Source organism: Antedon bifida, chromosome 3 (genome assembly GCF_963402885.1).
Source record: "Antedon bifida chromosome 3, ecAntBifi1.1, whole genome shotgun sequence".
Lineage (NCBI taxonomy): Eukaryota > Metazoa > Echinodermata > Crinoidea > Comatulida > Antedonidae > Antedon > Antedon bifida.
This window is the reverse complement of record NC_136228.1, coordinates 2,512,221-2,537,976: the sequence shown is the minus strand read 5'-3', so window position 1 is coordinate 2,537,976 and position 25,756 is coordinate 2,512,221. Positions and strand designations below refer to the sequence as shown.

At 32.6% G+C, this 25,756-nt stretch overlaps 1 protein-coding gene and 2 long non-coding RNA genes across 5 annotated transcripts in view; 2 read left to right on the top strand and 1 right to left on the bottom strand.

Moving 5' to 3' along the window:
• The first annotated feature begins 389 nt into the window (after positions 1–389).
• Positions 390–25,756, top strand: part of LOC144838876 (uncharacterized) — a 276,224-nt gene continuing 250,857 nt past the window's right edge. The window contains exon 1 of the long non-coding RNA XR_013611721.1: positions 390–731. This is a non-coding gene — a long non-coding RNA (uncharacterized LOC144838876). The remainder of the gene's footprint in view (positions 732–25,756) is intronic.
• Positions 1,351–4,399, bottom strand: LOC144837506 (uncharacterized). The gene is made up of 2 exons (XR_013611509.1): positions 4,308–4,399; positions 1,351–3,912 (listed from the first exon to the last, which is right to left on the bottom strand). It is a non-coding gene; the product is annotated as an uncharacterized LOC144837506 (long non-coding RNA).
• Positions 4,660–25,756, top strand: part of LOC144838859 (proto-oncogene vav-like) — a 31,145-nt gene continuing 10,048 nt past the window's right edge. Inside the window, exons 1-21 of one of the 3 annotated variants that reach the window (XM_078694368.1) lie at positions 4,660–4,938; positions 10,594–10,710; positions 11,134–11,192; positions 12,225–12,290; positions 12,974–13,085; positions 13,551–13,649; positions 13,868–13,936; positions 14,340–14,537; positions 15,170–15,265; positions 15,363–15,508; positions 15,958–16,050; positions 16,402–16,465; positions 18,034–18,054; positions 21,652–21,735; positions 22,282–22,400; positions 22,638–22,733; positions 23,573–23,682; positions 24,029–24,225; positions 24,392–24,492; positions 24,785–24,898; positions 25,349–25,439. In XM_078694368.1, coding sequence (XP_078550494.1) covers positions 4,732–4,938; positions 10,594–10,710; positions 11,134–11,192; positions 12,225–12,290; positions 12,974–13,085; positions 13,551–13,649; positions 13,868–13,936; positions 14,340–14,537; positions 15,170–15,265; positions 15,363–15,508; positions 15,958–16,050; positions 16,402–16,465; positions 18,034–18,054; positions 21,652–21,735; positions 22,282–22,400; positions 22,638–22,733; positions 23,573–23,682; positions 24,029–24,225; positions 24,392–24,492; positions 24,785–24,898; positions 25,349–25,439 — 2,259 coding nt within the window. In that variant the 5' untranslated portion in view covers positions 4,660–4,731. The remainder of the gene's footprint in view (positions 4,939–10,593; positions 10,711–11,133; positions 11,193–12,224; positions 12,291–12,973; positions 13,086–13,550; positions 13,650–13,867; positions 13,937–14,339; positions 14,538–15,169; positions 15,266–15,362; positions 15,509–15,957; positions 16,051–16,401; positions 16,466–18,033; positions 18,055–21,651; positions 21,736–22,281; positions 22,401–22,637; positions 22,734–23,572; positions 23,683–24,028; positions 24,226–24,391; positions 24,493–24,784; positions 24,899–25,348; positions 25,440–25,756) is intronic. The other 2 variants (XM_078694370.1, XM_078694369.1) reach the window with 2 other exon arrangements.

Here is a 25,756-nt window from a genome sequence, read left to right as displayed (position 1 = left end):
TATTTGATTCGCTGAATTTGTAAACCTAATGAAAGTGCATGGTAAAGCTCTGTCTAGACTATCAAACTTTATGTGCCCAAATGACGATGACGTCATATCACTACAATATGGGCATCACCTATTTGTCACATAAAGTTTGATAGTGTAGAGTTTATCTTTCTTCAGTTTGTCAAAGTTCTTCATCTGGTTAACATCCACTAGTAAACATTCAAAAACGAAAATAAAAAGTTTCTAGACTTACGCTGCTGCCTAGTGTACACTAACATGCTCCTGTCGAACTTGCACTTTTTGATTTTAACAAAGTTTGCTAGTGTAGACTATAAGGTAAACATTGACAAATTGTGTTTGCATGCTCGATTTTGTCAAGAAAAGTTTCTGTTGCTAGACCAGTTAACAAACTTTGGTAAACTACACTTGCAAACTTTAGTTTGCGAATTCGAGCGTGACAAACAATGCTAGTGTAGACTCGTTGGCAAAGAGCTTGCAATATATTGGTGACGTTAGAAAAGGTTAAAACAAATCTCGAGTCATTGCACGCACTCGGTCTCTCTACGTTTTAAGTATCTTGCTCGTAGCATCAATTTCTTTACTACGTTTAATCAGGGAAGAGTGCATGTTTTCCCCGGTTTAATTCATTTGAATATTGTAGTTTCATCCACGCTACAATGAATACAAAACATACATGTTATATGCACCCAACGTGGAATTATAAATTAGCGCTTATTGTAAACGTCGGATTGTATGTTGTGCTTACTGCGAAGTTTATGTTTTAAATGTATACATTTTATTTATTCACAATTATCTTATAATAGGCTACTGTAAAAACAATTACATGATTTAATAATTACAATAATAAAGAATACTTAAATAAGTTTAAATTAGTTTATGTATCGATTGATTTTGGCCCGACGGCGCAATGATCAAATAATCGCTTACACAGAATACTGTAAAACGCGCCTGTAAAATAAAACGCCGCGACGAATGCGTAATTTATTCTTATGTTGGCCTACCTGTAAAATAAAACGCCGCGACGAATACGTCATTTATTCTTATGTACCTGTAAAATAAAACGCCGCGACGTATACGTAATTTATTCGTATGTACCTGTAAAATAAAAGGCCGCGACGAATGAGCGATTTATTCTTATGTACCTGTAAAATAAAACGCCGCGACGGGTAAAAGCTAATGAGATTGAAATTAATTTAATGACAAAAATATTATATCCTTGTTTAAAAAAATAGGTGACATTTGAATAAAGAATCGTTTGAGCCATTACCATAAACACTCTAATGGGAAATTTAATTTCGGATGAAACAAACAACATAACACAATCTAACGTTTATCTATCTGTAATGTTTAATTTGATTTAATGGAACTGTGACATAAAAATATTACTACAATACTGCTAATACGTTATCGAGTTAAATACTCGTACCTGGAATATGTAAAACACACCACCGACGAATAATGGCGAGTATTATTAAAACTATAATAAAGTGAAACAAAATGTCATTAACCAACGAATATGACACCATGATGCGAATTTTAAATATGAGTTTTATTGCACTGCATTTTTGTTAACAAGGTGGTAATCAGGAAATTTGGAGGGTCTAAAACTGGAGGTAAACATAATTATTGCAATATACAATCTGGATATGGATAATATGAATATCATTAGTAATATTAAACTGTAATAACAACTGTAGTGTAACTCTACTGTGTTCCCTTAGGGGAAATTCTTTCAGTGTATTTTCCCCTTCACCGTCGCTCAAAATTCGCATTAACTTCAATTCACAGAAGATAGGAGTAGCCTATACTAAACTTATAGCTATAGAATAAAATAATTATTTATACTTATCGTTAATACTGTTATGTTCAGCAATAATATATGCATACGATAATGTGACATGTGTATCGTCGCCAAATTAGGATTACGCAATCAACATAAAGCGAAGTTTAAAATAATAATACGGTAATAATTAAGTAGGAGGCCTTTTATTTAAGTACCGTTTAAGATGAACATGGTCTGGTAGTGACAAGTTTGAAATATAGGCCCTAAATCAATATTTAAGATTATTGCGGCCCTTATACATCGTTTTTTAATCACATCTTAATCACAATATCACGATCGTTTTAATCATCATTTACGATTATTTTCATTACGTCATCGTTTTATCCGATTCTGTCTCATTTTGTTAAACGTTTGGTTTGGAGTGACATGTGACTCTCCGTATCTTCACACTTTGCCCAGAACAGTACTGATAATCGGATACTGATAATATAATGAAAATTACTGTGATTTGATGATGAAAACGACCGTGTGATGAGGTTAATATTTTTATGAAAACAATATTTATACCAGCTATAATTATGAATAATAATAACATAGGATAATAATAATCTAGTAATAAGGATATAGTAAATCGTTATGAATGTTGATAACGTGTATATAAGTGGACGTTTAGCGATTGCCTAACAAGTTCTTATGCATTCCGTGTGCAAGGTATAACTTCACTTTTAACTATGGCATTTTAAGTAAATCGGCAAGTAAATGCCATAACCTTTTATAACAGATTAAAATCGTCAGAGCAACATTTTATTAGCATAGAGTGTATTGAGAATAAGGATTTAAAATACATAAAAAAGGAAACATATTAGTATTGCATAGGGAGCAGTCACGGATTTAAAATATATTAAAATGCTAGCAAGTGTAGTACTATATAAAGAGAAATAGATTTAAACACACAATAAGTACAACATTATGAGATTAAATATTTAACTTATTCTGGTATGAATAAAATATGACTTGTCATTGGATGATATGCAATGCATTGCATCACCTATTGTATTCTTAAGATGTTTATTATATTATATTTATATATTATAATAATTGATCTTCCAAGTTGATATAATCTACTTCCAAATTAATGGAATTTAAAATTAGGACGTTTCCTTTTTTCTTTTTTCGAGGCTCATAATAAACAGAAAATATTATTTTATTCATTTTATTAGATTTATACCATTTTCACAAAGATACCTCTCTAATATAAAGCTCTGTCTACACAATCAAACTTTATTTGACAACAAAATGTGATGTGCCCATATATGGAATGATGATGTCATATCACTACCATATTTGCACATATCACTACCATATTTGGGCACAACACAAACTAGTTTGATAAGTGTAGACAGAGCTTTAGAGACCACAATGTCCTGAATGTGATCATTAACTGGAGGTAGATCTATATTTTTCAATCGATCTTAAAACCATCTACAGTGCAATCTGGAAGCATACAATGGTGAATTGAAAAAACTTTTATCAGCTCATTTCTTCAGCATTCGCAATGTAATTGCATGACATAACTGACCGAAGAATATGATGCACATTGTGACCAGTTTGGATTATTTCAGCACGTACATTATCTTGGACCAACTATCTGCCATATCTTTAGTAATCCTTTCAATTTTCTCCACTTCTTTCAAAGTTGTTGAGAGTTGTAATGAACTACAAGCGACCTTCACAACACAACACAGAACTGTGATTTGACAACTTTCTGATCTTTTTTAATAATCATTTTATCTTCTTTCTTTAAAATCACGGAATGATTTCCGAACCTAGTAAAAGTTTGTTTTGAAGTATGACTTGACGTAGAGGCTCCATTTGTTTGACTCCTGGCTGTATTGTGACCCTGTGCTGTATTGTGACCCCAGGCTGTATTGTGACTCAGGGCTGTATTATGACCCCTGGCTGTATCGTGACTCAAGGAGAAAAACCCTCTTCGTTGTTGCTCCTTGAAGATTACAAAAGCTGTGTCTTGGTAACGTTCGTGGATGAACTGTTTGTAGCTCGCATCTACTTTATTTTTAGGCATTTATTTTTAATATTCGATCTTTGCTTCATTTTTTGTTCTGGAAAAGAATATTTCAATTTAAATATAATAAATATAAACTATAAATTTAAATGTAAAAAATGAAAACTGCCTTCCTCGATCCAGCCACCAATGCCACTAGGCCTATATCCATAGAACCACACTTAACCTAACCAGCATGATTATTGGTTGTCATTCAGGCAGCTAGGCAGACGGCGGCTCGGGCGATATGGTAGGGAGATGCATGATGACAGGGCAACGAATGACTCGTACCGAGGGCCGAGTACTACACTATGATTTATTATAAATGATCCTAGCCTAGCTAGTCAAGTGCTGAGCTTTGTTGGTAACCTAGAAAGTAGTACATATAGTGCGTAAACCGATATAATAATTATATAATGTTTAAATAATATATCGCAACATGCTACAACGTACAATTCAGATGTTAACATTCTTTTTAATGGATCACTTTTTTGCTTGACATTTTGTAAACAAACAATAACTCATGGCCAGTCATTGTACTAAATATTCATTAGGTCATATGCAAATTAACCATTTAATACGACCTTTCCAAAATTGTATATCTAATAAAGAACAACTATTAGATTTTAAATTATATTACTTATATTTATAATTGTTTTTATTTAGTTTTATTATAATTATATTAAAATATTTGTGTATTTTGAATTTATTTATTTTAATTGTGTGTTTAGAATATCTTGAAAAACAATTTAATGTACAATGCAGGAAAAACTCCCAAAAACGACAAAGAGAGAAGAATAGCAAGATTTGGTAATCGCGAGACGGGCACGTAAAACGGGCTGCTCTCATCGCGCTAGCGCTCACACCGTGAGGCAAAATGACGGAACCCTGGAAAGTTTGTAGAGACTGGTTAATCGATTGTAAAGTTATTCAAAATGGAAACCGGCTAACACAATTCAATGCAGAAATATTCGATTTGGCTCAGCTATTACGAGATGGAGTGGTGTTATGCCAATTACTTAACATGATAAAACCGGGAACGGTGGACTTGCGTAGCATTTCGATTCGTCCTCAAATGTTCAAGGTACGGTAATGACAATCCGCCCAGCTGTGTGTGTGTGCGTTTAGTAGGAATGGTGAACCCAGCCAGGCTTAGCCTTATTTCCTGGTTGGATTGCTGTATATTTTGTATGTAATATAACTAAAAAGGCTAAGTCAGTCCCACTAATTTGATATAGAAGGATCTTGTTTTTACATTTAAACTTTACAATTCAAGTTTTTATTAGTATAATAATTTATATAATGACAATTAAAAGAGATGCTTTTAAAAGCAGGTTAGGTAGGCTACTTGCTTGCACATGAATGAAGATTTTAATTATAATACAGTATACAGTACAGTGTATTTATAGGCCTATTAGTAATGGGCCCTAAATATTTAATCAGTTTTAACTGTCTAAGTAAGAATAGGCCTATTTAGTTTTTTAGGTAGGCTTATTAGAGAGAGTTGTGGAATTTTAACTGTTTAACCTTTTTTTTGCTGTGGCAGTGTTTTTCATGACAGATTAATTTATATTTCTACCTAGTATTTAGTAATAATAATAATACATACAGAACATAAGCAAATAACAAATCATGAACAAATATAAATGTTATTAGGCCTTATCCGAGGCCTTATGTAATGCGTTGCTACGTAATTTCTTGTTACTTTTTTAATGCAATTTTCGGCAGAGCATAGAAAGTCAAACTCGCTATTTTGCTACAGTAGTATAAACCTTTTTTTTTATGATGGGCTTTTAAAAAAAATCTGTTTTCTCAAAAAAAATAGTGATATTTAACCCACATTATCATATTTTGGTATGTATGTTGGTTAAAAATATTGTAAAACTAAAAATAATGATGATCATAATTTAAAAATTGAATGAGAGAAATAGCGTTGAAACTAAATTCTTTTGGCCTTAAAACGTAATATTTTCTTCTTTTTTTTAATTTGTAGGTTACAGGTTTTGAATGGGATTTCCATTCACAGCTTCCTGTTATGGGAACCTATGTTCATATAGAATAAATAAATATGATCTTTCAAGTGTCTAGTTGCAATTTCGCTGTACAGTAGTTCAGGCCTATTAACTGTACACAGTATTTACAGTGCCAGTGTTCCATAACAGTCATCAGATTGTCTGTCCAAGACGACTAAAATTGTGTTGAAGAACAGTAACATATTTTGAAAGATCATTTTTATAAAGTTACCACGCAATAAACGAGGATGTTTTTGTAGAATCAGCCCGGTTTCTGTTCAAAGTTTAAAAGAGTAACAGTATCTCTGCCAAAATATAGTTTGTTTTTGTATATAATAGTGGACAAAAAATTTATTTGATAGAGTATACTTTCTCCATGGAATACAGTGAGACCAGTTTTTGGCAAAAATCGCAATATAAGCTAAGTAGGGATAAAACTTTACTGATACTTTTTAAGTCCAAAGAATGGATTTTTAGTACGTACATTTTTAGGTACGAATATGACAAAATGTTACAACCCAATCTGTAATGGCCTTGTCCATTACATGCAATTTACGAATTTCCCAATTTACACCCACACTCGTCTACTTTGACAATTCTCATTTCCCCCAACTTGAAATGATTCTGTCGTCGCACTTGTGTCCCAAAACCAATTTGATTTGTGTAATCTGTTTCTACATTGAATTATGACTTAATTCTCTGAAACCTAATTTTCTTTTCTGTCATTAAGTAGGGTGATTTGATGTTTTTTAGGTTTAAAAATTATGTTTGTTATGTTAGTATTTGGATTTCCTCTATCTTTGGTCTGCCAACTTTTGACTTTATTCTAAATGTATTCAATTAACTCCTTACACTTAGCTAATGTACTGCAGTGCAGATAATCTGAACAAACCTGTCAACCATGATCTTGCTACTGTACAGTAAGTCTTGTCAAAGGTATTTGCTTGTTTTCCCAAAATCTTGGAATTTTTCTCTGATTGATTTTTTGTGCTTTTTAAAAATTTAATTGCAATTCTGATCCAGCCAATGTTAACGCACATCATTTCTGTTAATTATTAAAATTCAACCATTTGAAATATTTCAGTGTACTTTTCAGTACTGACTATAAATACCCCCCAATTTGGATGCGTCGGACGCACAAAGAATTCATCAGGAAAGCGTCCTGAATACATCCAATTTGTGGACGCGTCAGATGCTTTTTTTAGACTGTACTACAGAAATCCATTGCTATTGTTTTTGGCGATCTGATTTAGATTATGAAAAATTTTCCAAAATTACAATTTCAGGAAATACAAGCTAATAAAAAAATTTTTTTTATAGGATTTGTTTGTTTCATTTATTTATAAGTGAATAGTGAAAGAATTAAATGCTTTTGAGGTTTCTATCAAAATAAAAACAAAAATTTCTTTCTATTTAGGCCAATTTTTACATATCCAATAGTAAATTGGTTGGATGGTTTGTCAAACGTAATTTTTACTTTATACTATGAGAACATTGATAATACTTCGCAAAAATTCACAAGTAATTCTCAGGTGGGACTTGAACCCCTGACCTCCAGATTACTAGCCTGGCGTTCATACCTCTAGACCACCGAGCAAAGTAATATACAGTACATAGTAATGTTCAAGACAAATTGAGCCATAAATAAAGGAAAATATTTATTATAATATATACTGTATGTTCCATGATTCATAAAAAAAAAACCATTTTATTTTTAAAAGCTAAAATTTGAAACTATGACATTTTAGCTTAGAACAGAAGGTCTTTGCTTTACAAGTTTTATTGTTAAGCAAAATGACAAATTTTCTTTTTTGTTGTTGAATTGAAATGTAATTTATTATTTTATTATTTTATCCACATCCAACAGCGAACAATTCACCAATTGAATACTGGATGTTAGTAATAACCCAATTGGTGTCATGTACAATATTGGTTACAATTACATCATTGGGGGTTGTTTTACCATGTACAGAAATAGAAACATGACCAGGAAACTTAGAATAAATCAATTTAGAATAGACCTGCTATTGATATATTTTGTACTACTAAAAAAATAGTCCCATTCTTTAGTAATTTGTGTTGTATTGAAATTGATTGGTGACTTGTTCTTCTCCTTGGTTTGGTTTATAAACTAAGTTCTTTTATTAAAGTCACTGGAGCATTTAGAAATATGAATTGACATTATTTTTGCTGTTTTTTTTCATACTTTAATATTTATGGAAAGAGTATTCTTTTGTATAAATTTCAGTCAACGATCTAATTGTTAGATCATGGCAGGATTTCAGCAGATAAATTTAAAAAATAAAATTTTAAAAAGGAATAGTATACTTTATTGTACAACATGCATGCATGAAATTTCAAAAGGATTGTATGAAACCCTGTATACTGGTGGCATAGGTCACTGGTTTAGCACTCCTATCCTGAGGGGCTCTCTAACGCTGGGTAGTTGCAGTGGGCTGTTCATACTGTGGGGCCCCTCAAACTCTGGTGCCCCTGGGTTTAGTCAGTAAGCGCTCATTAGCCGTTATGCCACTGTAATGTACACTATCTACAGTACATTTCAACTTTAAGATGTAAACATCATTATGTTGTGTTGTCTTCAATCCATTGTTTAATTGATAGACTGAATGTTTTTTTAATTGATGTTGTCATTCTTGTGTTCTAATGAGCCTTGATTATAAACAATGAATAAACTGTTAATAGTACATGTTCTGCTAGACAATCTAATCAGGCAAGTTGCTACAGTATAACTGTAATGGAAGTGTAAATAGAAATTGTAACAGTTTCAGATGCTTTAGATGAATTATTAAATAAGTCAACTAATTGTTAATTTATAGACTGATGTTTTTTTAATTGATAATTGTCATGCCTGTGTTCTAATGAGCCTTGATTACTGTATAAACATTGATAAACTGTGCACAGTTACACAACTGAACTTTTATTGTATCTCTTTTAAATCAGAGGCACAGTCTCAATGAGATGTGCAACAAGGTTACACTGAATAATAAAAACAAATTTGACATAAGAACAAATTACACAAGATTAAAGTAAACTGACAACGATTAAAGATGTATTGTCCCCCAAAAACATGAAAAATGAAGATTAATTAAATCAGACTTTGAATATGTTATTTTGTAGTTTTAATCAAGTTAATCACTTCCATAGAAAAAAAAATGAAAAAAAAAATGTTTTCACTTATAAAATGACAAAATAAATGGTTAAATTCAACCAAAAATCCATTGGCTGGCAGCCAATTTGACCATTTTTTGCTTTAAATTACATTTTTCTCAGGTAAATACATTTTATTTCGATTCAATTTTTGGTCAAAGTGGATAACTATTATGTTACATTAAAATGGAATATTCAACAAAAAATTTTTTAAGAATTTTTTTTCAGGGGGACAATACATCTTTAAAAACTAAGAAATGTATAAGTTTGAGAAGGAATTGTATTATATATCATTTTGTGTGTTCCATGCCATGGTCAGAAATATTTTACAATGTTTGTCAAAAATATTACTTGCTAATTCGTATTCATCATTGGTTAATTGAGTTGGTGTAATTTTGAATTCATTATGGATTTCAAGGTCATCAAAGAATAAGTGGTATTTAAGATCTAGTACTGTAGTAAACAATTCCCAGAACATGGATAGATTATTGTTGTTTAGTTCAGTAAATAGTACATGTTCTGGTCATGGAGTAATAATGATCAGTCAGTGGTATAGTACGTAGGTAGCCAATCACTATCAGGCAAGTTGTTATTGTAAGTAAGTGTAAATAGAAATATTTAAATATAAGTTATAAAAGTTTCAGATGATTTAGATAGATAGAATATTAAATAAGTCAATTTTTTAGGTCAGTTTTGATTTTAAAGATAATGTATAAACTTTCGTCACACTGACCTGAAAAAAAAAAGATTGTTTTTTTCAAACACATCATTATTTATCAATGTTTTTTTTTTATTATGTTAAACAATTTTAAGCATGATCATAAAGAGCATTATGAACGCAGCCATATGTTCATAAAACCGTTGTTGACAATAGTCTGGTGACCACAGTATTATTAAGTCTTGGATAAAACTCTATGCTGGGGATTTCCCCTTCAGGTTATTTGTACACACTTCACATTCCATTAAATTGGTTGTGTATAAGATAAGTCAACCAGGAAATAATAATATTCTGTATCTTCTTGTATATTATCAACATTGAATGATATCAATTTTATTTGATTGTAATCTGTTCTGTCCCTGGATAGACCCAGTTATTTATTTTTATCTTGTGACATTGAGTTTATGAAACAGGACAGTAAAGGCCAACTCAGACAGCCTCGTAGGATGAGGCGTACTGTAGTTTTTAGGTTGTCAGGAGAACTTTAAACATGTTTAATTTTCTCCTGACGACGATCTGTGGGGGCCTTGTCGTACGACGCTGTCTGAGTTGGCCTGTAGCAGGCAGTTGTTATTTGAACACGTCATGCTAAGGATAGGATGACTTTTGGACTCAATAGTTGCATAGTCGCTTGCCTTGTGTTGAAAAAAAAAAATCATTAGGGGCTTTTTGATAAACAACCGACGGCAACCTGACTACTGTACAGTACTGTAGTTCAAATAAGTTCATCGTGTACATGCTGGGAAGTTAGGACATGTTTATTCGAATTTAAGTCTAGATGACAGCCAACGACAAATAACAATGCAGATTAATTTAGTATTGTTTTTTTTTTAATTTATAGTTTTCGTGTACAAAAAACATCAACGTGTTCCTGCAGGCTTGTGCAACAACCTTTAAATTGTCACAGAGCCAACTGTTTGCAGCCGATTCCTTGTACGACGTCTCTGACTTTGAAGCTGTGAGTATTCTCTAGTCTTGCATTGTTTATTTCTTAAGGCAGCCTCCAAGAATTGAGTTTCATATGGTATTCAAGAATCTGTATGGGAAAAAAAAAATTGTTTTTTAAATTTTTTGAGGAATTAAAAAACAAATTCAATATGCATTAAAATAATCAAAGGGTAATTTTACCGAAAAGAAGTAGCTTTTGATATTGTAAGTAATGCTGAAAAATGTTAGTCGTAAGGGTGGAAAATGATATAATATTTCAAACACTGTTCCCTTTTCTGTGTATATTCAAATCCAATAAGAACTCTCACTTGACACAAAATGACAATTGTTTTATATTAAAATGTCAATTTCACTCTCTATTAAACAGTATCAATATCATATATTTAATTTTATTAATAGCTTTTGTTTTTTTTTTATTAAAATATTGTTTCAGGTTATTCTAACATTATCGCACTTATCAAAGACCCCGGAGTCATGTGCAATTGCAAAACCGTAAGTAACTTATTGTACAGCGACAACATTATTTTGATTCTAAATGGAAATTGTCATCACATACCAGGTGTTAAGAAGAGACAGCCAATCATTATTTAAATTGTTACAATATTTCAACAGAACAGACATTTCATTATAGTGTAGTTAGATGGATATAAAGTAAGATAGGTCATAGGTCGCAAACTGAACTGAAGTTCAGTGTATTCTTGACACGACTATTCATTTAAATTATAATGTCCCGTAGTTTGATTTTATTTCGCAAATTCCCAGAAAACTTAAATAATCGTTTTGTTCTACGACATTCAAATGATTCATCTCACAACATTTCGAGGAAAAATTATTTTAATCTTGTTATTTGTACAGTAATTCTGATTGTCATTAAATCAGAACTAAACAAGAAAGGGTACAGTACATATGTTTGAATGCAAAAAAACTCATTTCATTTCTAGTCCATCTTACAACTTAAAGCATTTTGGGCACAAATTTGAATACCAGTTCTTTAGTATACAAATATTGACATTTTTTAGTCGAATATGGAGAAGGATAGGCCTTGTAAAAAGGCAGTCAAAATGTTCACAACAAAACTGAACAATGGCAATTAAATGAACATATTTTTTGTATGATAAAATGGGAGAAAATCAAGCCAAAGCCCTTCCTCTCCCTTTTGCCTGATGTGCCCTTTTCAACTAGAGACCAGGCTTAAGTAATAGTATATAAGCCTATACTAGCCTTATGATTGTTAGCTCTTTTGTGGAAATACAAACTTAAATACAATGCATGTCAAAATATGTTAGCACTTTAGGCAGTGTGTCGTTATACACTAATACTTTCAAATGTAGTTCTCTTTCTATGATTAATCTATACTATATGTTTATGGAAGCTTTAAAAAAAAACACAGAAAACTGGTTTTGCTCTTGATTTAGTTTTCTAATAATACAGCAACTAAATACCACTACTAGCTACAGGCAGATTGTAGCAAGTTGTACTCTTAATTTCTAAAATTTTATCTTAATTTCTCTGTTTTGTTTGAAGATTTGAACTTGAAGAACAAAAGTATGAAGACGAAGACATATATAAAAACCTGGAAGACTTGGCTGAGTAAGTTTTATATTTATAAGAAAAAAAAGAAATTAATTTATGTTTATAAGATTTATGTATACCATTATTCAGCCATGCTTACTGCAGGAGAATAATTTATAGAGCTTTTTAGGCCTAATACTGGGTAGAGAAATGATGACTCATTGGTATATTTTGTCTAGTTTTAACGCCTCTTCATGACCACCAAGCAGTGATTGTTCCACCCACTCCTTAAGAACTTGGCACCCTACCTGAAACCAGAGTCAACTGGCAGCAATAATAGAAACTTTTAGATTTGAGTGAATGTGAACAAAGTTCACGTCCACATGTGCATATCATGAAAATAATGTCATAGGGTAGCAGTTGACGTAAAAATCTAAAAGTCTCTAATAGCACATTTTCACCCAGTACTGTGATCTCACCCACTCTTTATCAACTTGGCAATAATATCACTTACTCATTGCTATAGCTTGGAGTTTCTGTGTACACCCAGCTTAAGGCTTCATAAAACCACACAATACTGTGATCTTATCCATTCTTAACAACTTGGCACCCTCTCAGGCACACACAACTGTGAGTCAGCAGAAATAATAACTCTATCCATTTCTAGATGGTACATTCTATGTGCATCTAGCTTAAGACTTCTATATCTGTACCCTTACTTGATTCGTATATAAACATCTGTCTAAATGTTATCTTTGCAGTAACCATGACGTCGCTGATGAAATCTATGAAACGATGGACCAGGATGACGACAATGAAGGCATTTATGATGATTTGGTGACGCTAAGAGAAAGATTAAAACCAGAACAAGAAGTAAATGATAATTTTTACAAAAATTCCTGCATTGGGACACTCCTATCCAGGAGACACCCCTATCCAGGAGACACCCCTATCCAGGAGACACCCCTATCCAGGAGACACCCCTATCCAGGAGACACCCCTATCCAGGAGACACCCCTATCCAGGAGACACCCCTATTAAGGGACACTTTGCAATGAAACAAATGAGGGAAATAAATGCTAACCCTTATTTGGGGAAGAGTTTGTTTGGTCCCAAAGGTCCCTTTAATTCTACTGTATATAGTGTACTACAAGAAAATGTGTCTATATTGTGCCTGCTTACCTGGAGAAACCGACATTAGCCCTTTCCCCATACCGGTGTGGAACAATTGCAAAAAGAAGAATTATTAGTGGAACACCCCTAACTTATAATGATAATGTATTGAAGGTGAGATGAATATGATGTGATATGATTTTGTCTCTTTTTTTATTCATTTAGAAAACAAAATTGACTCCACTAGACAAACGAAAATATTGCGTAGATGAAATCGTTGATACAGAAGAAAGATACGTTGATGCCTTAGGAAACCTCGTTAGCGTAAGACATTTTTTTAAACATTGTAGCATTTTATCAAACAACTAAAATTTCAAATAGTATTATTATTATACAGTATTATTGTAATTAGTGATCCTGTATCTTGCTATGTAAAGCAGGTGGTGTACTTACATATACAGGTGGTAAATTTGCATACTGTACTGTTAATAATCTGGTGAATTCCATAGTGTAACACCATTTTAATTTCCCTTTTTCCGCAGAAATTCATCAGGCCTTTAAGTTCAGTTTTAACAAAGGAGGACAAGAAAAAGATATTTATGAACATAGAGGTAAAGTTATTATTTTGCATATTTATGAGGTTCTTGAATGCTAGTTGAGATGCATTTGCATATATTAGGATGTAATCAGGTGGTGCGTTTAAAAACAAGCAATCAGATAGTTAGTGCATTTACATACTATCAATTTGGTAGTGCATTTGCATATCAGAATGTAAGCATGTTATGCATTTAAAAATAGACAGTGAATTTGAATAAATAGAATGTAAGTAGGTGGTGCACTTAAATATAATGTACTTGGGTGGTGGATTACATAGTACCAATATGTTAGTTGATTTGCATATGACAATTTAAGCAGGTGGTGAATTAACAAAACAGACAGTACATTTGCATATCAGATGTTGTGTTTAAAGCAATAGATAATATTAATTTCTTTCTTTTTTCATTCTTTTCTCAGGATCTTCACAGTCGGCACTTAAAGTTTTCAAAAGAATTAAGTAGGTCACGGGACAATGGAACGGTTAACATGAGCGACATCTTTATCAAGCACAAAGGACAGTTCCTGATCTACGGTTTCTATTGCTCGTTCCTAACAAACGCACAGCGCCACATTGACGAAGTTTGTAAAAATGTCAATGTCGTCAAAAAGATTGAGGTAATTGAAATTACACTTTAGTTGTATAGAGATTCTGTTTTCCTGTTATTATTCAAAATTGGAAAATCTTCCAACTACCCATCAAGAAAATGTGCCATATTTAAATACAGAAGAACAAATTGTCTCCTTAAAGGATATCTCCAGAATTGGAAGGGCCCCTAAAGAAGGAGGGGGCCCCTAAAGAAGGATGGGGCCCCTAAAGAAGGAGGGGGCCCCTAAAGAAGGAGGAGGCCCCCTAAGGAAGGAGGGGGCCCCTAAGGAAGAAGGGGCCCCGTAAAGAAGGAGGAGGGCCCAAAAGAAGAAGGAGGGGGTGGGCCAAAAGAAGAAGGAGGGGGTGGGCCAAAAGAAGGAGGGGGTGGGGCCAAAAGAAGAAGGAGGGGCGGTGGGGTCAAAAGAAGAAGGAGGGGGTGGGGCCAAAAGAAGAAGGAGGGGGTGGGGCCAAAAGAAGAAGGAGGCGGGTGGGGCCAAAAGAAGAAGGAGGCGGGTGGGGCCAAAAGAGTAGAGCCATAGGAGGAAGGTTGGGGTTGATGGTGTGTTACTATTGTAATAGCAGTCCCACGTATAACTAATATTTTAACAAGTTATTGTAATGGTAGTATTAAATTATTAACAGATTTTTTTCTTTCATACAGGAATGCCAGATGAAGTACAATGAGAATAAATTTTCATTACGCGACTTACTTAATGTTCCTATGCAAAGAATACTTAAATACCACTTACTTCTTCGGGTAAGTTAATTTGTAATTTATTTTGATTGGCCATTGCAAATTTGTCTTTGCCAATTTACGATTTAAAAACAAATTGTTTGTTTTTTTGATCCAACAGGAATTGATCAAACACACAGACAAAAGTCATCCAGATAGGAGTGGCCTGGACAAAGCTCTAGAAGAGATGCAGGACCTATCGCAGTATGTCAATGAAGTAAAGAGAGATCACGAAAATATGCAGACGAATTCAGAGATGGAAAAAAGGTAACAAAATGAATATCGCACACGCAATTGTAAAGCCTTGTCTACACTTACCAAACTTTATGTGACAACAAAATGTAATGTGCCCATATATGGACATGATGATATCACTACCATATTTGGGCATATCACACTTGTTTTGTCAAACTAGTAGTAGACAGAGTTTAACAAATTTTCAGTACTGTTTCCAAATGTCCATATATCCAGTATCATGGGCAGCATCACATGTGGAACACGTATAAAGTGTGTATCATAAACCGTAACTTTCTATGATACAGGCATCACATGTGAAATATGTGAGATGCTGTATCATGGAATTTGCCTATGGTACTTGACATATATTGTCATATGTGGAGATACTGCACTGAGAATCGGGTGCACAATGGTATATTAGCCTTACCATCAATCTAGTACCATATCACATTCTAAAATATTTTTCTTAATTATTTCAGTTTGGTAAACTACCACGGATGTCCTTTAAATGAATTTGGAAGAATTCTAAAGGATGGTGATCTGAAAATCAAAATGGGCAAAGCCAGCAGAGGGTGCGTTCTATTTACATTTAAATGTATTAACATTTTTCCCAGAGTTGTTTTTTGTTGATTGATATTTTGACATCGTTTTCATCACCAGATCTATAGAGCGTAAAGCAACATGCATTCTAAGTATTTGCGCATTTTGGTCTTTTACTCCTTTCACATCGGGGAAGTGTAGCACACAACGCCAGAGTTTTGTATGGTGTGAGCTCCTGTGTGTGTAAGCTCTGCAATTTTTGCCTTGTAATGTGGAAGGGGTTTTGAATAGGTCTTTAACTTTAATATCCCAGCAGGCACTTTATCTAAAGTTGGATTTTTATGTAGCGCCAATAATTTTTATTAATATTTTTTTATTTTCAGCCCCGTTAATAGTAACTGCTTCTTGTTTGATAAGGCGTTATTAATCTGTGAAAAGAAAGGAAAGGTTGGTATTTTTAATAAACTCTATTTTTATCGCGATATTTAGAAATTATATTTCTGGTTGTTAGTTTAATAGTTCAATAGTTTAGTTTTAATTTATTATTAATATTGTTATTTGCAGCTATTGAGCTTTAACTAATGTTGTAGTAAATAAAAACCCGTCTTTTTGGATTTAGGAAATTCCAATAATGCATTCTATAATTCCAAATATTGTTAATTTTTTTTTCAGTTTTCTCTCTCCATAGTTGCGTCTGCCACCAACATTTTATTTTATTTAAAATGGAAGCACTACCCAATTTAACAAGAACTTGTTTTTCACATTTGTCGACTGTTTACCAACTTCACAAAAATGTCCAAAACCAAAACTAACATATGCAAATAGTACTTCAATTTGATGTCATAGGTCATAGGCCATCGCAAAATTAAAATCTCCTATACAGGGTCACACTTCTAGGTTGACTCTGAAAAATTCATTTTTTACCCTTAAAAAATTTCTTTTTCAGTTGTGGGTTATCTTTTTTGTCATGTCAGACAAAATATTTGGTTTTCCAATGACCACAATCTTGACAGTTCAAATTATGGAAATTGAATTTTTAAAATTAACATGTGTATTTATTATTCTTAAATAAGAATCTCGTTTTAAAATTTGCCAGTCAATGTGTTTTCTTGAATTCCTAAATGATACTACAACAGTTTCAATTTTACAGCTACGACGTGAAATAACAATAAATGTTATGTGGATTATTTAATCATTTTGTTTCCGGCTAATTTCTTTTTCAGAAGATTTTATGCTTTACTATTAGAATACCTACAGTAGAATATAGTTTCCAAAATGAATAAGATAAATTTCTCATTTGAAGCTAGCTGGTACCATTTTAATTTTCAGTTGCTTGCTTTAGCAAATTGATTTATCGCTAACTTTTTTATATATAAATGTACGACTATGTCGTGTTTTTACTTCGTCCCAATTTCCCCAGTAAGTCTATGCATATATTGTATGCAGTTTCCTAAATACTGTGTCACATGTGTCTAACCTTTATCACAAAAGTTTTATACTTAACAAAGTAAGATAGAGATAGAATGCACAGAAAATCTGTGTCTATGTCTTCTCAAACTTTCCCAAATTTGACTTAGTAGATACCAGTACCCCTTTTGCATCACCTAGTACACACCAAAATGCACACTAAGCATGGTTGCTTACATTATGTGTGTATAAAGGGTTTTGCTAGGTCATGTGAAATAGTCAAGTCTACACAATGGTATCGATGGGTACTGTAAATCCTAAATGTGACCTCTCTATCAGATGGGGTAGTTCTTGTGTAAGCCTGTAGCCAGGGGAGGGGGGGCGGGGGTGGGGGTTTGAAGGTTTAAACCCTATTTTTCCCCCTGAAGCACCAGCAGTGAAGTGATGGTAAATAGGCTTAGCCCAGCTCATGATGAATTGTCCTGAATAACAAACCCCTGTAAAATTCTTGGCTACAGGCTTGTGTGACTTTTAATAAAGTTTAGTTTATTTTTTGCTAAGCTTGTTGATTGTATTTCTTTCTTTTTTTTCGTAACTTCTGTTTTTAGCTTGTTATGGAGAAATTTTGGGTAGGTAGCGTGTTACAAAGGGTGATGACACAGCTCTGAGGTGGCATGTTTTTGAGAAATGTTTGCATGTTATTCAATCTGCTTTTTCAATTTTGTATTTAAAAAAAAATTATTTATTAATCGACTTTCGTTTATTCTTTCAATGCAGAATGAGTTTTATATTATTTGTGTCCATTTTTTTTATTTTTTAGAATTAAAATTTCTTTTTTTCGTTCAAGAGCTCTAACATAAGATCATTTTTGCATTATTTAACCATTATAACAGATAATATTTAATGATTGTACCATAGTCAGTTGTTTTTTGGAAGGCCACCTATGTTTTGTTCATTTTCTGTGGAGTAAAGAACACACAAATCATGCTGTTCAGGTTTGGCTGTTCATAGTAAACTGACTTCAAAATGTTAAATTGATTAAATCATACATCTAAGCTTCATTTCCACTAGGACGCAATGCAAATACACACATCACAAGTGTCACCAATCACATTGAACAGATTATCTGAACTCTTGCTCGTGATTGGTCAAATTAGCTACTTATATTGCGTCCTAGTGGGAACTAAGCTTTATTTCAACACATCATTTTGTAGCTGGCACTGAACACTTGGTAGGGTTTCATCTTCCATATTGTTCGGACATTTGGAGGGTAGATAGATGCACATAACGTGAATAATTTTCAGGAAGTACAGTATTGAGTACCCAAAATACAGTACTACAAACAAGTAATTCATTTCCATATAATGATTTCATTTATATTATAATAAAAGGATAATAAAAGTTTAATTTGCAACAAACAAACTCATTTGACTTTAAATTACAGTTTTTTAAATATTTTTATTTTCGATTCAATTTTTGGTTCAAATGAATAACTATGTGACGTTAAAATGGCATATTTAAAAAAAAAAATAGTTTTTATTATTTTTTTCAGGGAGATAATTATGTTTAATGGGAGGTTGTCTTTAAAATAATTAATTAATGAAACCAATAATTAGTGATTTTGGTAAAACCAATACACTAAACAATAACATTGTAATAACATCATTACTTTTGTTTCAGATTTTATCTTCTTTTTTTTACAGCTCTTAGTTATATAAGTTATTAATATTTTCTTTTATTTTCTTTTTCATCTAAATTATTTACTTTTTTTGGTTAATTTATTTTAACATAATGTAATTTAATTCTTTCTATATACGATTACATTATTAATACTTTAACATAGTAACTTGAATAGAATAGTACATTAGTATACATATTAAGCCCATTTTTCATAAGATTCATTTTAAGGGAATAATAATATTAACACAACAAAGTGTATCCTAGCCATTTGATTGGCTGACACATATCATGTGCCATGCATTATTTGGATCCATTCTCACGATTAGGTGGTACATTGTATGTTCATGTTTTTACTAAAATTGGTTACATTCATAGTAGGTGTGTAAAGCTCTGTCTACACTATCAAACTAGTTTGACAAAAAAAGTGTGATGTGCCCAAATATGGTAGTGATATGCCCAAAAATGGTGGTGATATGACATCATCATGTCTATATATGGGTACATCATGTTTTTTTTACACATAACATTTGATAGTGTACACAGAGCTTTATAAAGCAAATGAATGTTTTGTGTTTGTGGAATGTATAGAACAAGTAGTCATTGACTGTTTTGTTCAACTTGGATCCGCCTTGCTTTGAATAGAGCAGTCTGTCTTTCAACTAGTAAAATCGTCTATCCATTCCGCTATCAAACATTTATTTGATTACAGTAGTATGAGTACAGTAGGGCCATTATATGAAAATGATTGTCCCTTAAAATCAATTTAAAAGATCACAAATTGTCTTATTGTTTATAGTTATTTATATATTGAATTTATGAAGGAAAGTAAATTAAAAGAAAATACTTTTAAGTTACTGAATGAATTTCATAAGAGAGTTAAATCAAACCATGTACAATTAACATACTCCTTTTCACTTGAATATGCTTTAGTTAGGCAGTTAATATATTTCAATATTTTAAGCATTAACAAAAGTACATAAAAATACTTTAGTGAATAAATATCCACTCCACAATAGGATTAGTGTATTTTTATTATATTATTATTTGTGTATTAGTTTACCATGGACAATTGGATAAATAGTGCTCTCAAAAGAGTGACAGTAGCTTGAGACCAGTACAGCTTCTAGAATAGACACCAATTGCATTGTTACATGCTTCTGAAATCTTCATTTTTTTTTCTCTCTATATAATAAACCTTACACTGCAGCTCCCCTCCCAATACTTTCACGGATAATCATTGAATTGCTTTCTTTAGTACAGTACTATACCAATCGCTTAAAAAATTTAATATTTCAAAATCACATAACTCAAATTACAAATATTTTTTTAATTCCCGAAATACCATTAAGCCCTAGGTGAAAGTCATACGCCCTCGTTCTAACCCTTCTTTCCACATAGATGTGAGATTAAATGCTGCAATGAAAGGGTTAAAATTTTATTTATTTATACATATTTAATTTGTTAAAATGATTTCTTTTATGTCTGCAGTTACAGACAGTACTTCAACCTATACATTTTTTAGATTTTAGATTTAGCTTCCATAATTTGTAGATTAAAATATAGTAGAACCCCTCAATTGAGGACACCCTATTAAGGGGACATAACTATTAAAGGGACACTTTTTTGTGATACAAATGAAAGGCAATATATGTTTTAACACTATGGCTGGCCAACCCCTATTCAGGGGACACACTTATTAAGGGGACATTTTTTTTTTGGGTCCCGAAGGTGTCCCTCTAATAGGGGTTCTACTGTAATATACATATGGATTTAATTATTTAAGTTAGTTTAGGTCACTTTCTTCTTCATTTTACAACCGTATCTAATTTCCCCAGCACTCGCACTAAACAGGAAACATATTTTGTAAGAGTTGAATATTATGTTCAAAAAAAAAATGTTTGAGCAAAAATACTTTTTTTAGAATAATTCTCAATTTAACTGTACTTTAAATTAAAAAATGAGTTTAATTAAATACAATAGTATATCCCAAAGCTTTGGACACCCCAATCAAGGAGACACTTTCCTGAGAAATGAACAAAGGTGAAATATAGGTTTCATGGGACACTTTGTTTGGTCCCAAAGATGCCTCATTAACAGAGGTTCTTTTAATAATAAAAACAAGTTGACGCATGTCGGCCTGTCAAAGCTATTGTTAACAAGCACGAAGAAGTACGAGTGCGCTATCTGTCTTGGAAATTCTTGAATGACTTCTCTCTGAAGAGTTATAAAACAATTTTTGTTTACTTTTTTTATAATTGTTTTTAAGCAAATTTGCATCGTGTTATGTCATGACAAACAAAATTAATGCCAGTGTTTAATTTAAGCATTTCTTTTAATTATATCTGAATTATTTAATAATTAATTACGAGACTAAACCTATACATATGCAATCTCCTTTGTTGCCCATTGAAATAATTTGTGTTTGTGTTCATCTAATTTTTTTCCTGTTGATTTTGTCTGGTTTTTTTTCTCCTCTTTTTTCCATCCTTAATTTGTTGAATTTGTTTGATTGTAAATTTGAATTGAATATTTTATTTATTTTTTAGGGACAAGAGACGCATGAATTCAAACATTTAATAAAACTTTCACAGTACGAAGTTGAAGACAATTTGCCAAAAGGAAAAGGAAAGGTTTGTTTCAATGTAGTACTGTATGTAGTAAGCCTTCATGAATAATAATAATAATATTTATTCGGTCATCAATGTAAAAATAAATAGGAATGAGAATAGACTAAAGCCTAAACAGATTCTGCACTCACTCCATAACTACTACTACTGCCAGTTAGATCTTTTTGAGTGATGTTACTGCAAAAATGATATGTCATCACAATTTAGCAACGTTGGGTTTGCTAGATAACTTGCATTTTAGGCATAGTGGGTGTTATATAGACTTTTCAGAGTTATAAGGTTAGAGATTGAACTAGTATGTGAGATGCTTGTGCCTACCTGTCCAATAATAATTGTGTCCTTTCAATGCAAGATTGTCCTTCAGATGGGATGTAAAGCAAGTTAAAGAATTTGGTAAATCTTGATATGCACTGCATAGTGGCTGCCGTTGGTCCATAGAAGACCTACAGTATTCCACATTTTCTCAGTTTCCCGTTAAGCCCGAGGATAGTTATAATTAAATGTTCATTTAGTTTTCACTGTACAACCAATTGTATTGACTCTTTACAGTGGAATTGGTGTTTCTGGCTGACACCAAAAGAGGGTATTCCAGAATTAACACCAGTTGAAATTTACACTAAAACAGAAGAAATGATGTTGAGATGGGTTACTAGCATCAAAACAGCCAAGTATGTTGTAAACTTTTTTTGATTTGATAAACAAACAAACCCTTGTTAAGCTCTCCTAAATTGGTCTTGTGAATCTCTCTGACAAAGAATTAATTCACAATTATTGCTGAGAAATGTCTTTACTTTAATATTACTAAAATCCAAATGATATTACTTTGACTGTTTAAATTGTTTGATCTTTCATGACATAAGACCTAGGTGTGTTTTTAACGATTTGAATATATATTCTATTTGTAGAGACAACATCAACCCAAAACATGGAACCCATCACAAATTTGAATTTACCAGCTTCACAGACCCTACATACTGTGAAGGTTGCATGAAACTTTTGAGGTTAGTAAAGTATACAAAAATGCCTAAAGCTCTGTTTACACTATTACACTATCAAACTAAGTGTCATATGCCCAAATAATGGTAGTGATATGCCCAAATATGGTAGTGATATGACATCATCATGTCCTTATGTGCACATCAAACTTTGTTTGTCACATAAAGTTGTATAGTGTAGACAGAGCTTTAGGTAGCCATGGTCACTTCACTTATTTCTGGGAGCCTACAAGTTAAGTTAAGCTTATTTAGGCTTCCTTCCACACATATTATGTTTTTAAATTAAAAAAATTAAAATTTAATTTTTTAACCTGTTATTATAATTATTATGTTTTGTTTATATGTTTGGAGAATATATTGAATAAACTAATTAAATACTATGGCATCTTCAGAAGAAGAGTTGGCGCTCTAGACTCAACTGTCAAAATGAGTGTCTTGGGTTACACTATTTTTTTAGTATTATATTTAAAATTTTGTATGACAATTTTTATTGATGCCTCTGGCCGTGTTTCCACAGCCATTTTTAAACAAGCTGATAATAATAAAAAATGTACATGATCAAACATTACCGAACAACCAAGTGCCAATCACAACACAACAATTTGTCCTTCAGGTCAAAGGTTAAAAGTTATTGCATTTATCTGATAAGCTGATTTGAATGAGCAGAATCAGAACCATCTTTGTCCCTCCTTGACTCACTCAAGTGGTAGACACACAAATGAGCATTGCTCTTTTGGTTTTTCCCACCGTATTTCTTCTTTTTAAATATAATCTCAAGCAATTTGGAAAATAAGAAAGAAATTTGAAAATTGGGTCATAACAATAATAATTTATTATTATTTAAGGGGCGTGTTTTTCCAAGGATACAAATGTACCAGATGTAGAAAAGCTGCGCACAAAGATTGTTTAACAAAAAAGATCATCATGGCATGTGTACCAAGAAGGTCTACTACATGTGAGTACATTTACATCATCGTGGTTGTCATTGTATACCATCATTGTAACTACATTATTGTCCTTTTTATCATCATAATTGTCATTTATATTGTAATTTTTACATGATTCATTTGCCATTATATATCATCAATGTAACAGCATTGTCATTTATCATCATTGTCATACATTATCATTGTCCTTTATATCATCAATGTTATCACCATTGTAATTTGCATAATTGTCATTTATCATCATTGTCATTAAACATTATCATTGTCCTTTATATCATCATTGATCATAACAAACAATGTCATAAATTTGCAATGTATTTCTCCGTTTTCATTTTTTATAATGTGATGTTACAGCCGCCAAAAAGCCAGTAATAGATGTCGCTAAAGCTAGGAGTAATTACTCAGGACTTCCTCCACCTCCTGATAATCACACACCAGTGAAGTTTGATAAAGGTCACGTTCTTGAAATCTACGATAAACTTGACGATTACTGGTGGATTGGATGCAATACGTCGACACTGCAAACTGGATACATTCCCACAAAGTACTTGGTGAGTTCTTTTGGCGCAGCGTGTTAGTTCGAGTTAATTCCCCCTAAAACGCTGAATGAACAGCTTAGCTCTGAGAGATGGGATGTATGGGAAAGTCGAGGGCTTTGATCATGCTACATATTGTTGGGGTGAAATTTTAAATTAATTTCTTTTTTATTTTTAATAGGAAAGGCCACAATATCAAGAAACAACCATCACACCAGTTAATTCAATAAGGCAGCCTGGCAGTCCACACCCACATCCTTCAAACCTATTTGAATATAAATGGTCAGTATGCGTTTCGGTCATTTTTCAATAAAATGTTTAAATTAAGTAAATGTAAATACATATTTTGTTTAGACCAATATCAAGTCTCTACGATTTGTAGTTGCATAGATATGAAAAATGTTGGGGAATGTGTGTCAAAGGTCAACAAAATGTTCAAAGAGCAATAATTTGTGTAAGGCCTTTAATGCTTATCCCTGACCAAGTTCACACAAAATGTACACTGCAATGAACACACATTGCCCTCAGCCTATAGTAGTCTTGTTTGAAATCTTGTGTTTTATTAATTTTCTAGGTTTGTTGGTACAATGGAACGTGCAAGTGCTAATGAACAATTAAAGGATACATCTGATGGCTGTTTCTTAGTTCGTGAAAGGGGCGAAGGTGGTGGTTATGCTATTAGTATCAGGTAAATTGTGGCACAGTAGCTTGGTGGTTAATATTCTTGTCTGCAAATTCCATGGCTTGGGACCAGTCCAGATTTGATCACTAAGGCTTTTAACCTCCATATCTGTATACGTATGGGTAAACCCTGCGTACTAAGTCACACATTCTGTGTAGCTCGACATCAATACCATACGTTTCGACGTTCGACGCACTTCACTCCAATCCATCATTTCACTCATTTAATAAATATTTTAAACTGCAGTAGAAACCTTCATGGGGAGCCCTTCCTTGGGACACCCCTATAAAGCGGAAATTTTACTGTAAAATGAACAAAATGCAATATATGTTTTAACAATATAGTCAATCCGTATTCAGGGGTCATCCCTATTAAGAGGACACCTTGTTGGGTCCCAAAGATTTCCCCTGAATAGAGGTTATACTGAACTTACAACTATTTAAAATTGTTTTTTAGATATGACAATACTGTTAAACATATGAAGGTGTTAGTAACAATAGACAGAATGTTCTATCTAGTTGAAGCCCATCCATTTGCAACTCTTCCGGTAAGTTACCCTAAAAAAGCTACCCTAAAAAAGCTACCCTAAAAAAGTTACCCTAAAAAGGTGCTTTGTAACTTGATTCCGGCTCAAGTGGTGCACTGTTGTTAATATACAGAATACAAAATAATAATAATTGCAGCTATTTATATTCTATATAGCAATTTGACCTCCTAATACACTTCATTGCTTGTAAGATCTGAAAGGTCATTGTTTGACTACAAAACATTGGCCTAAGACAACCTAGGCTAAGTTTACGGCTTTCGTTCTCTGGGGGTGAAACCAGTTTTTGGAAGCCATAGATCTGCCCTCATTACTCACTT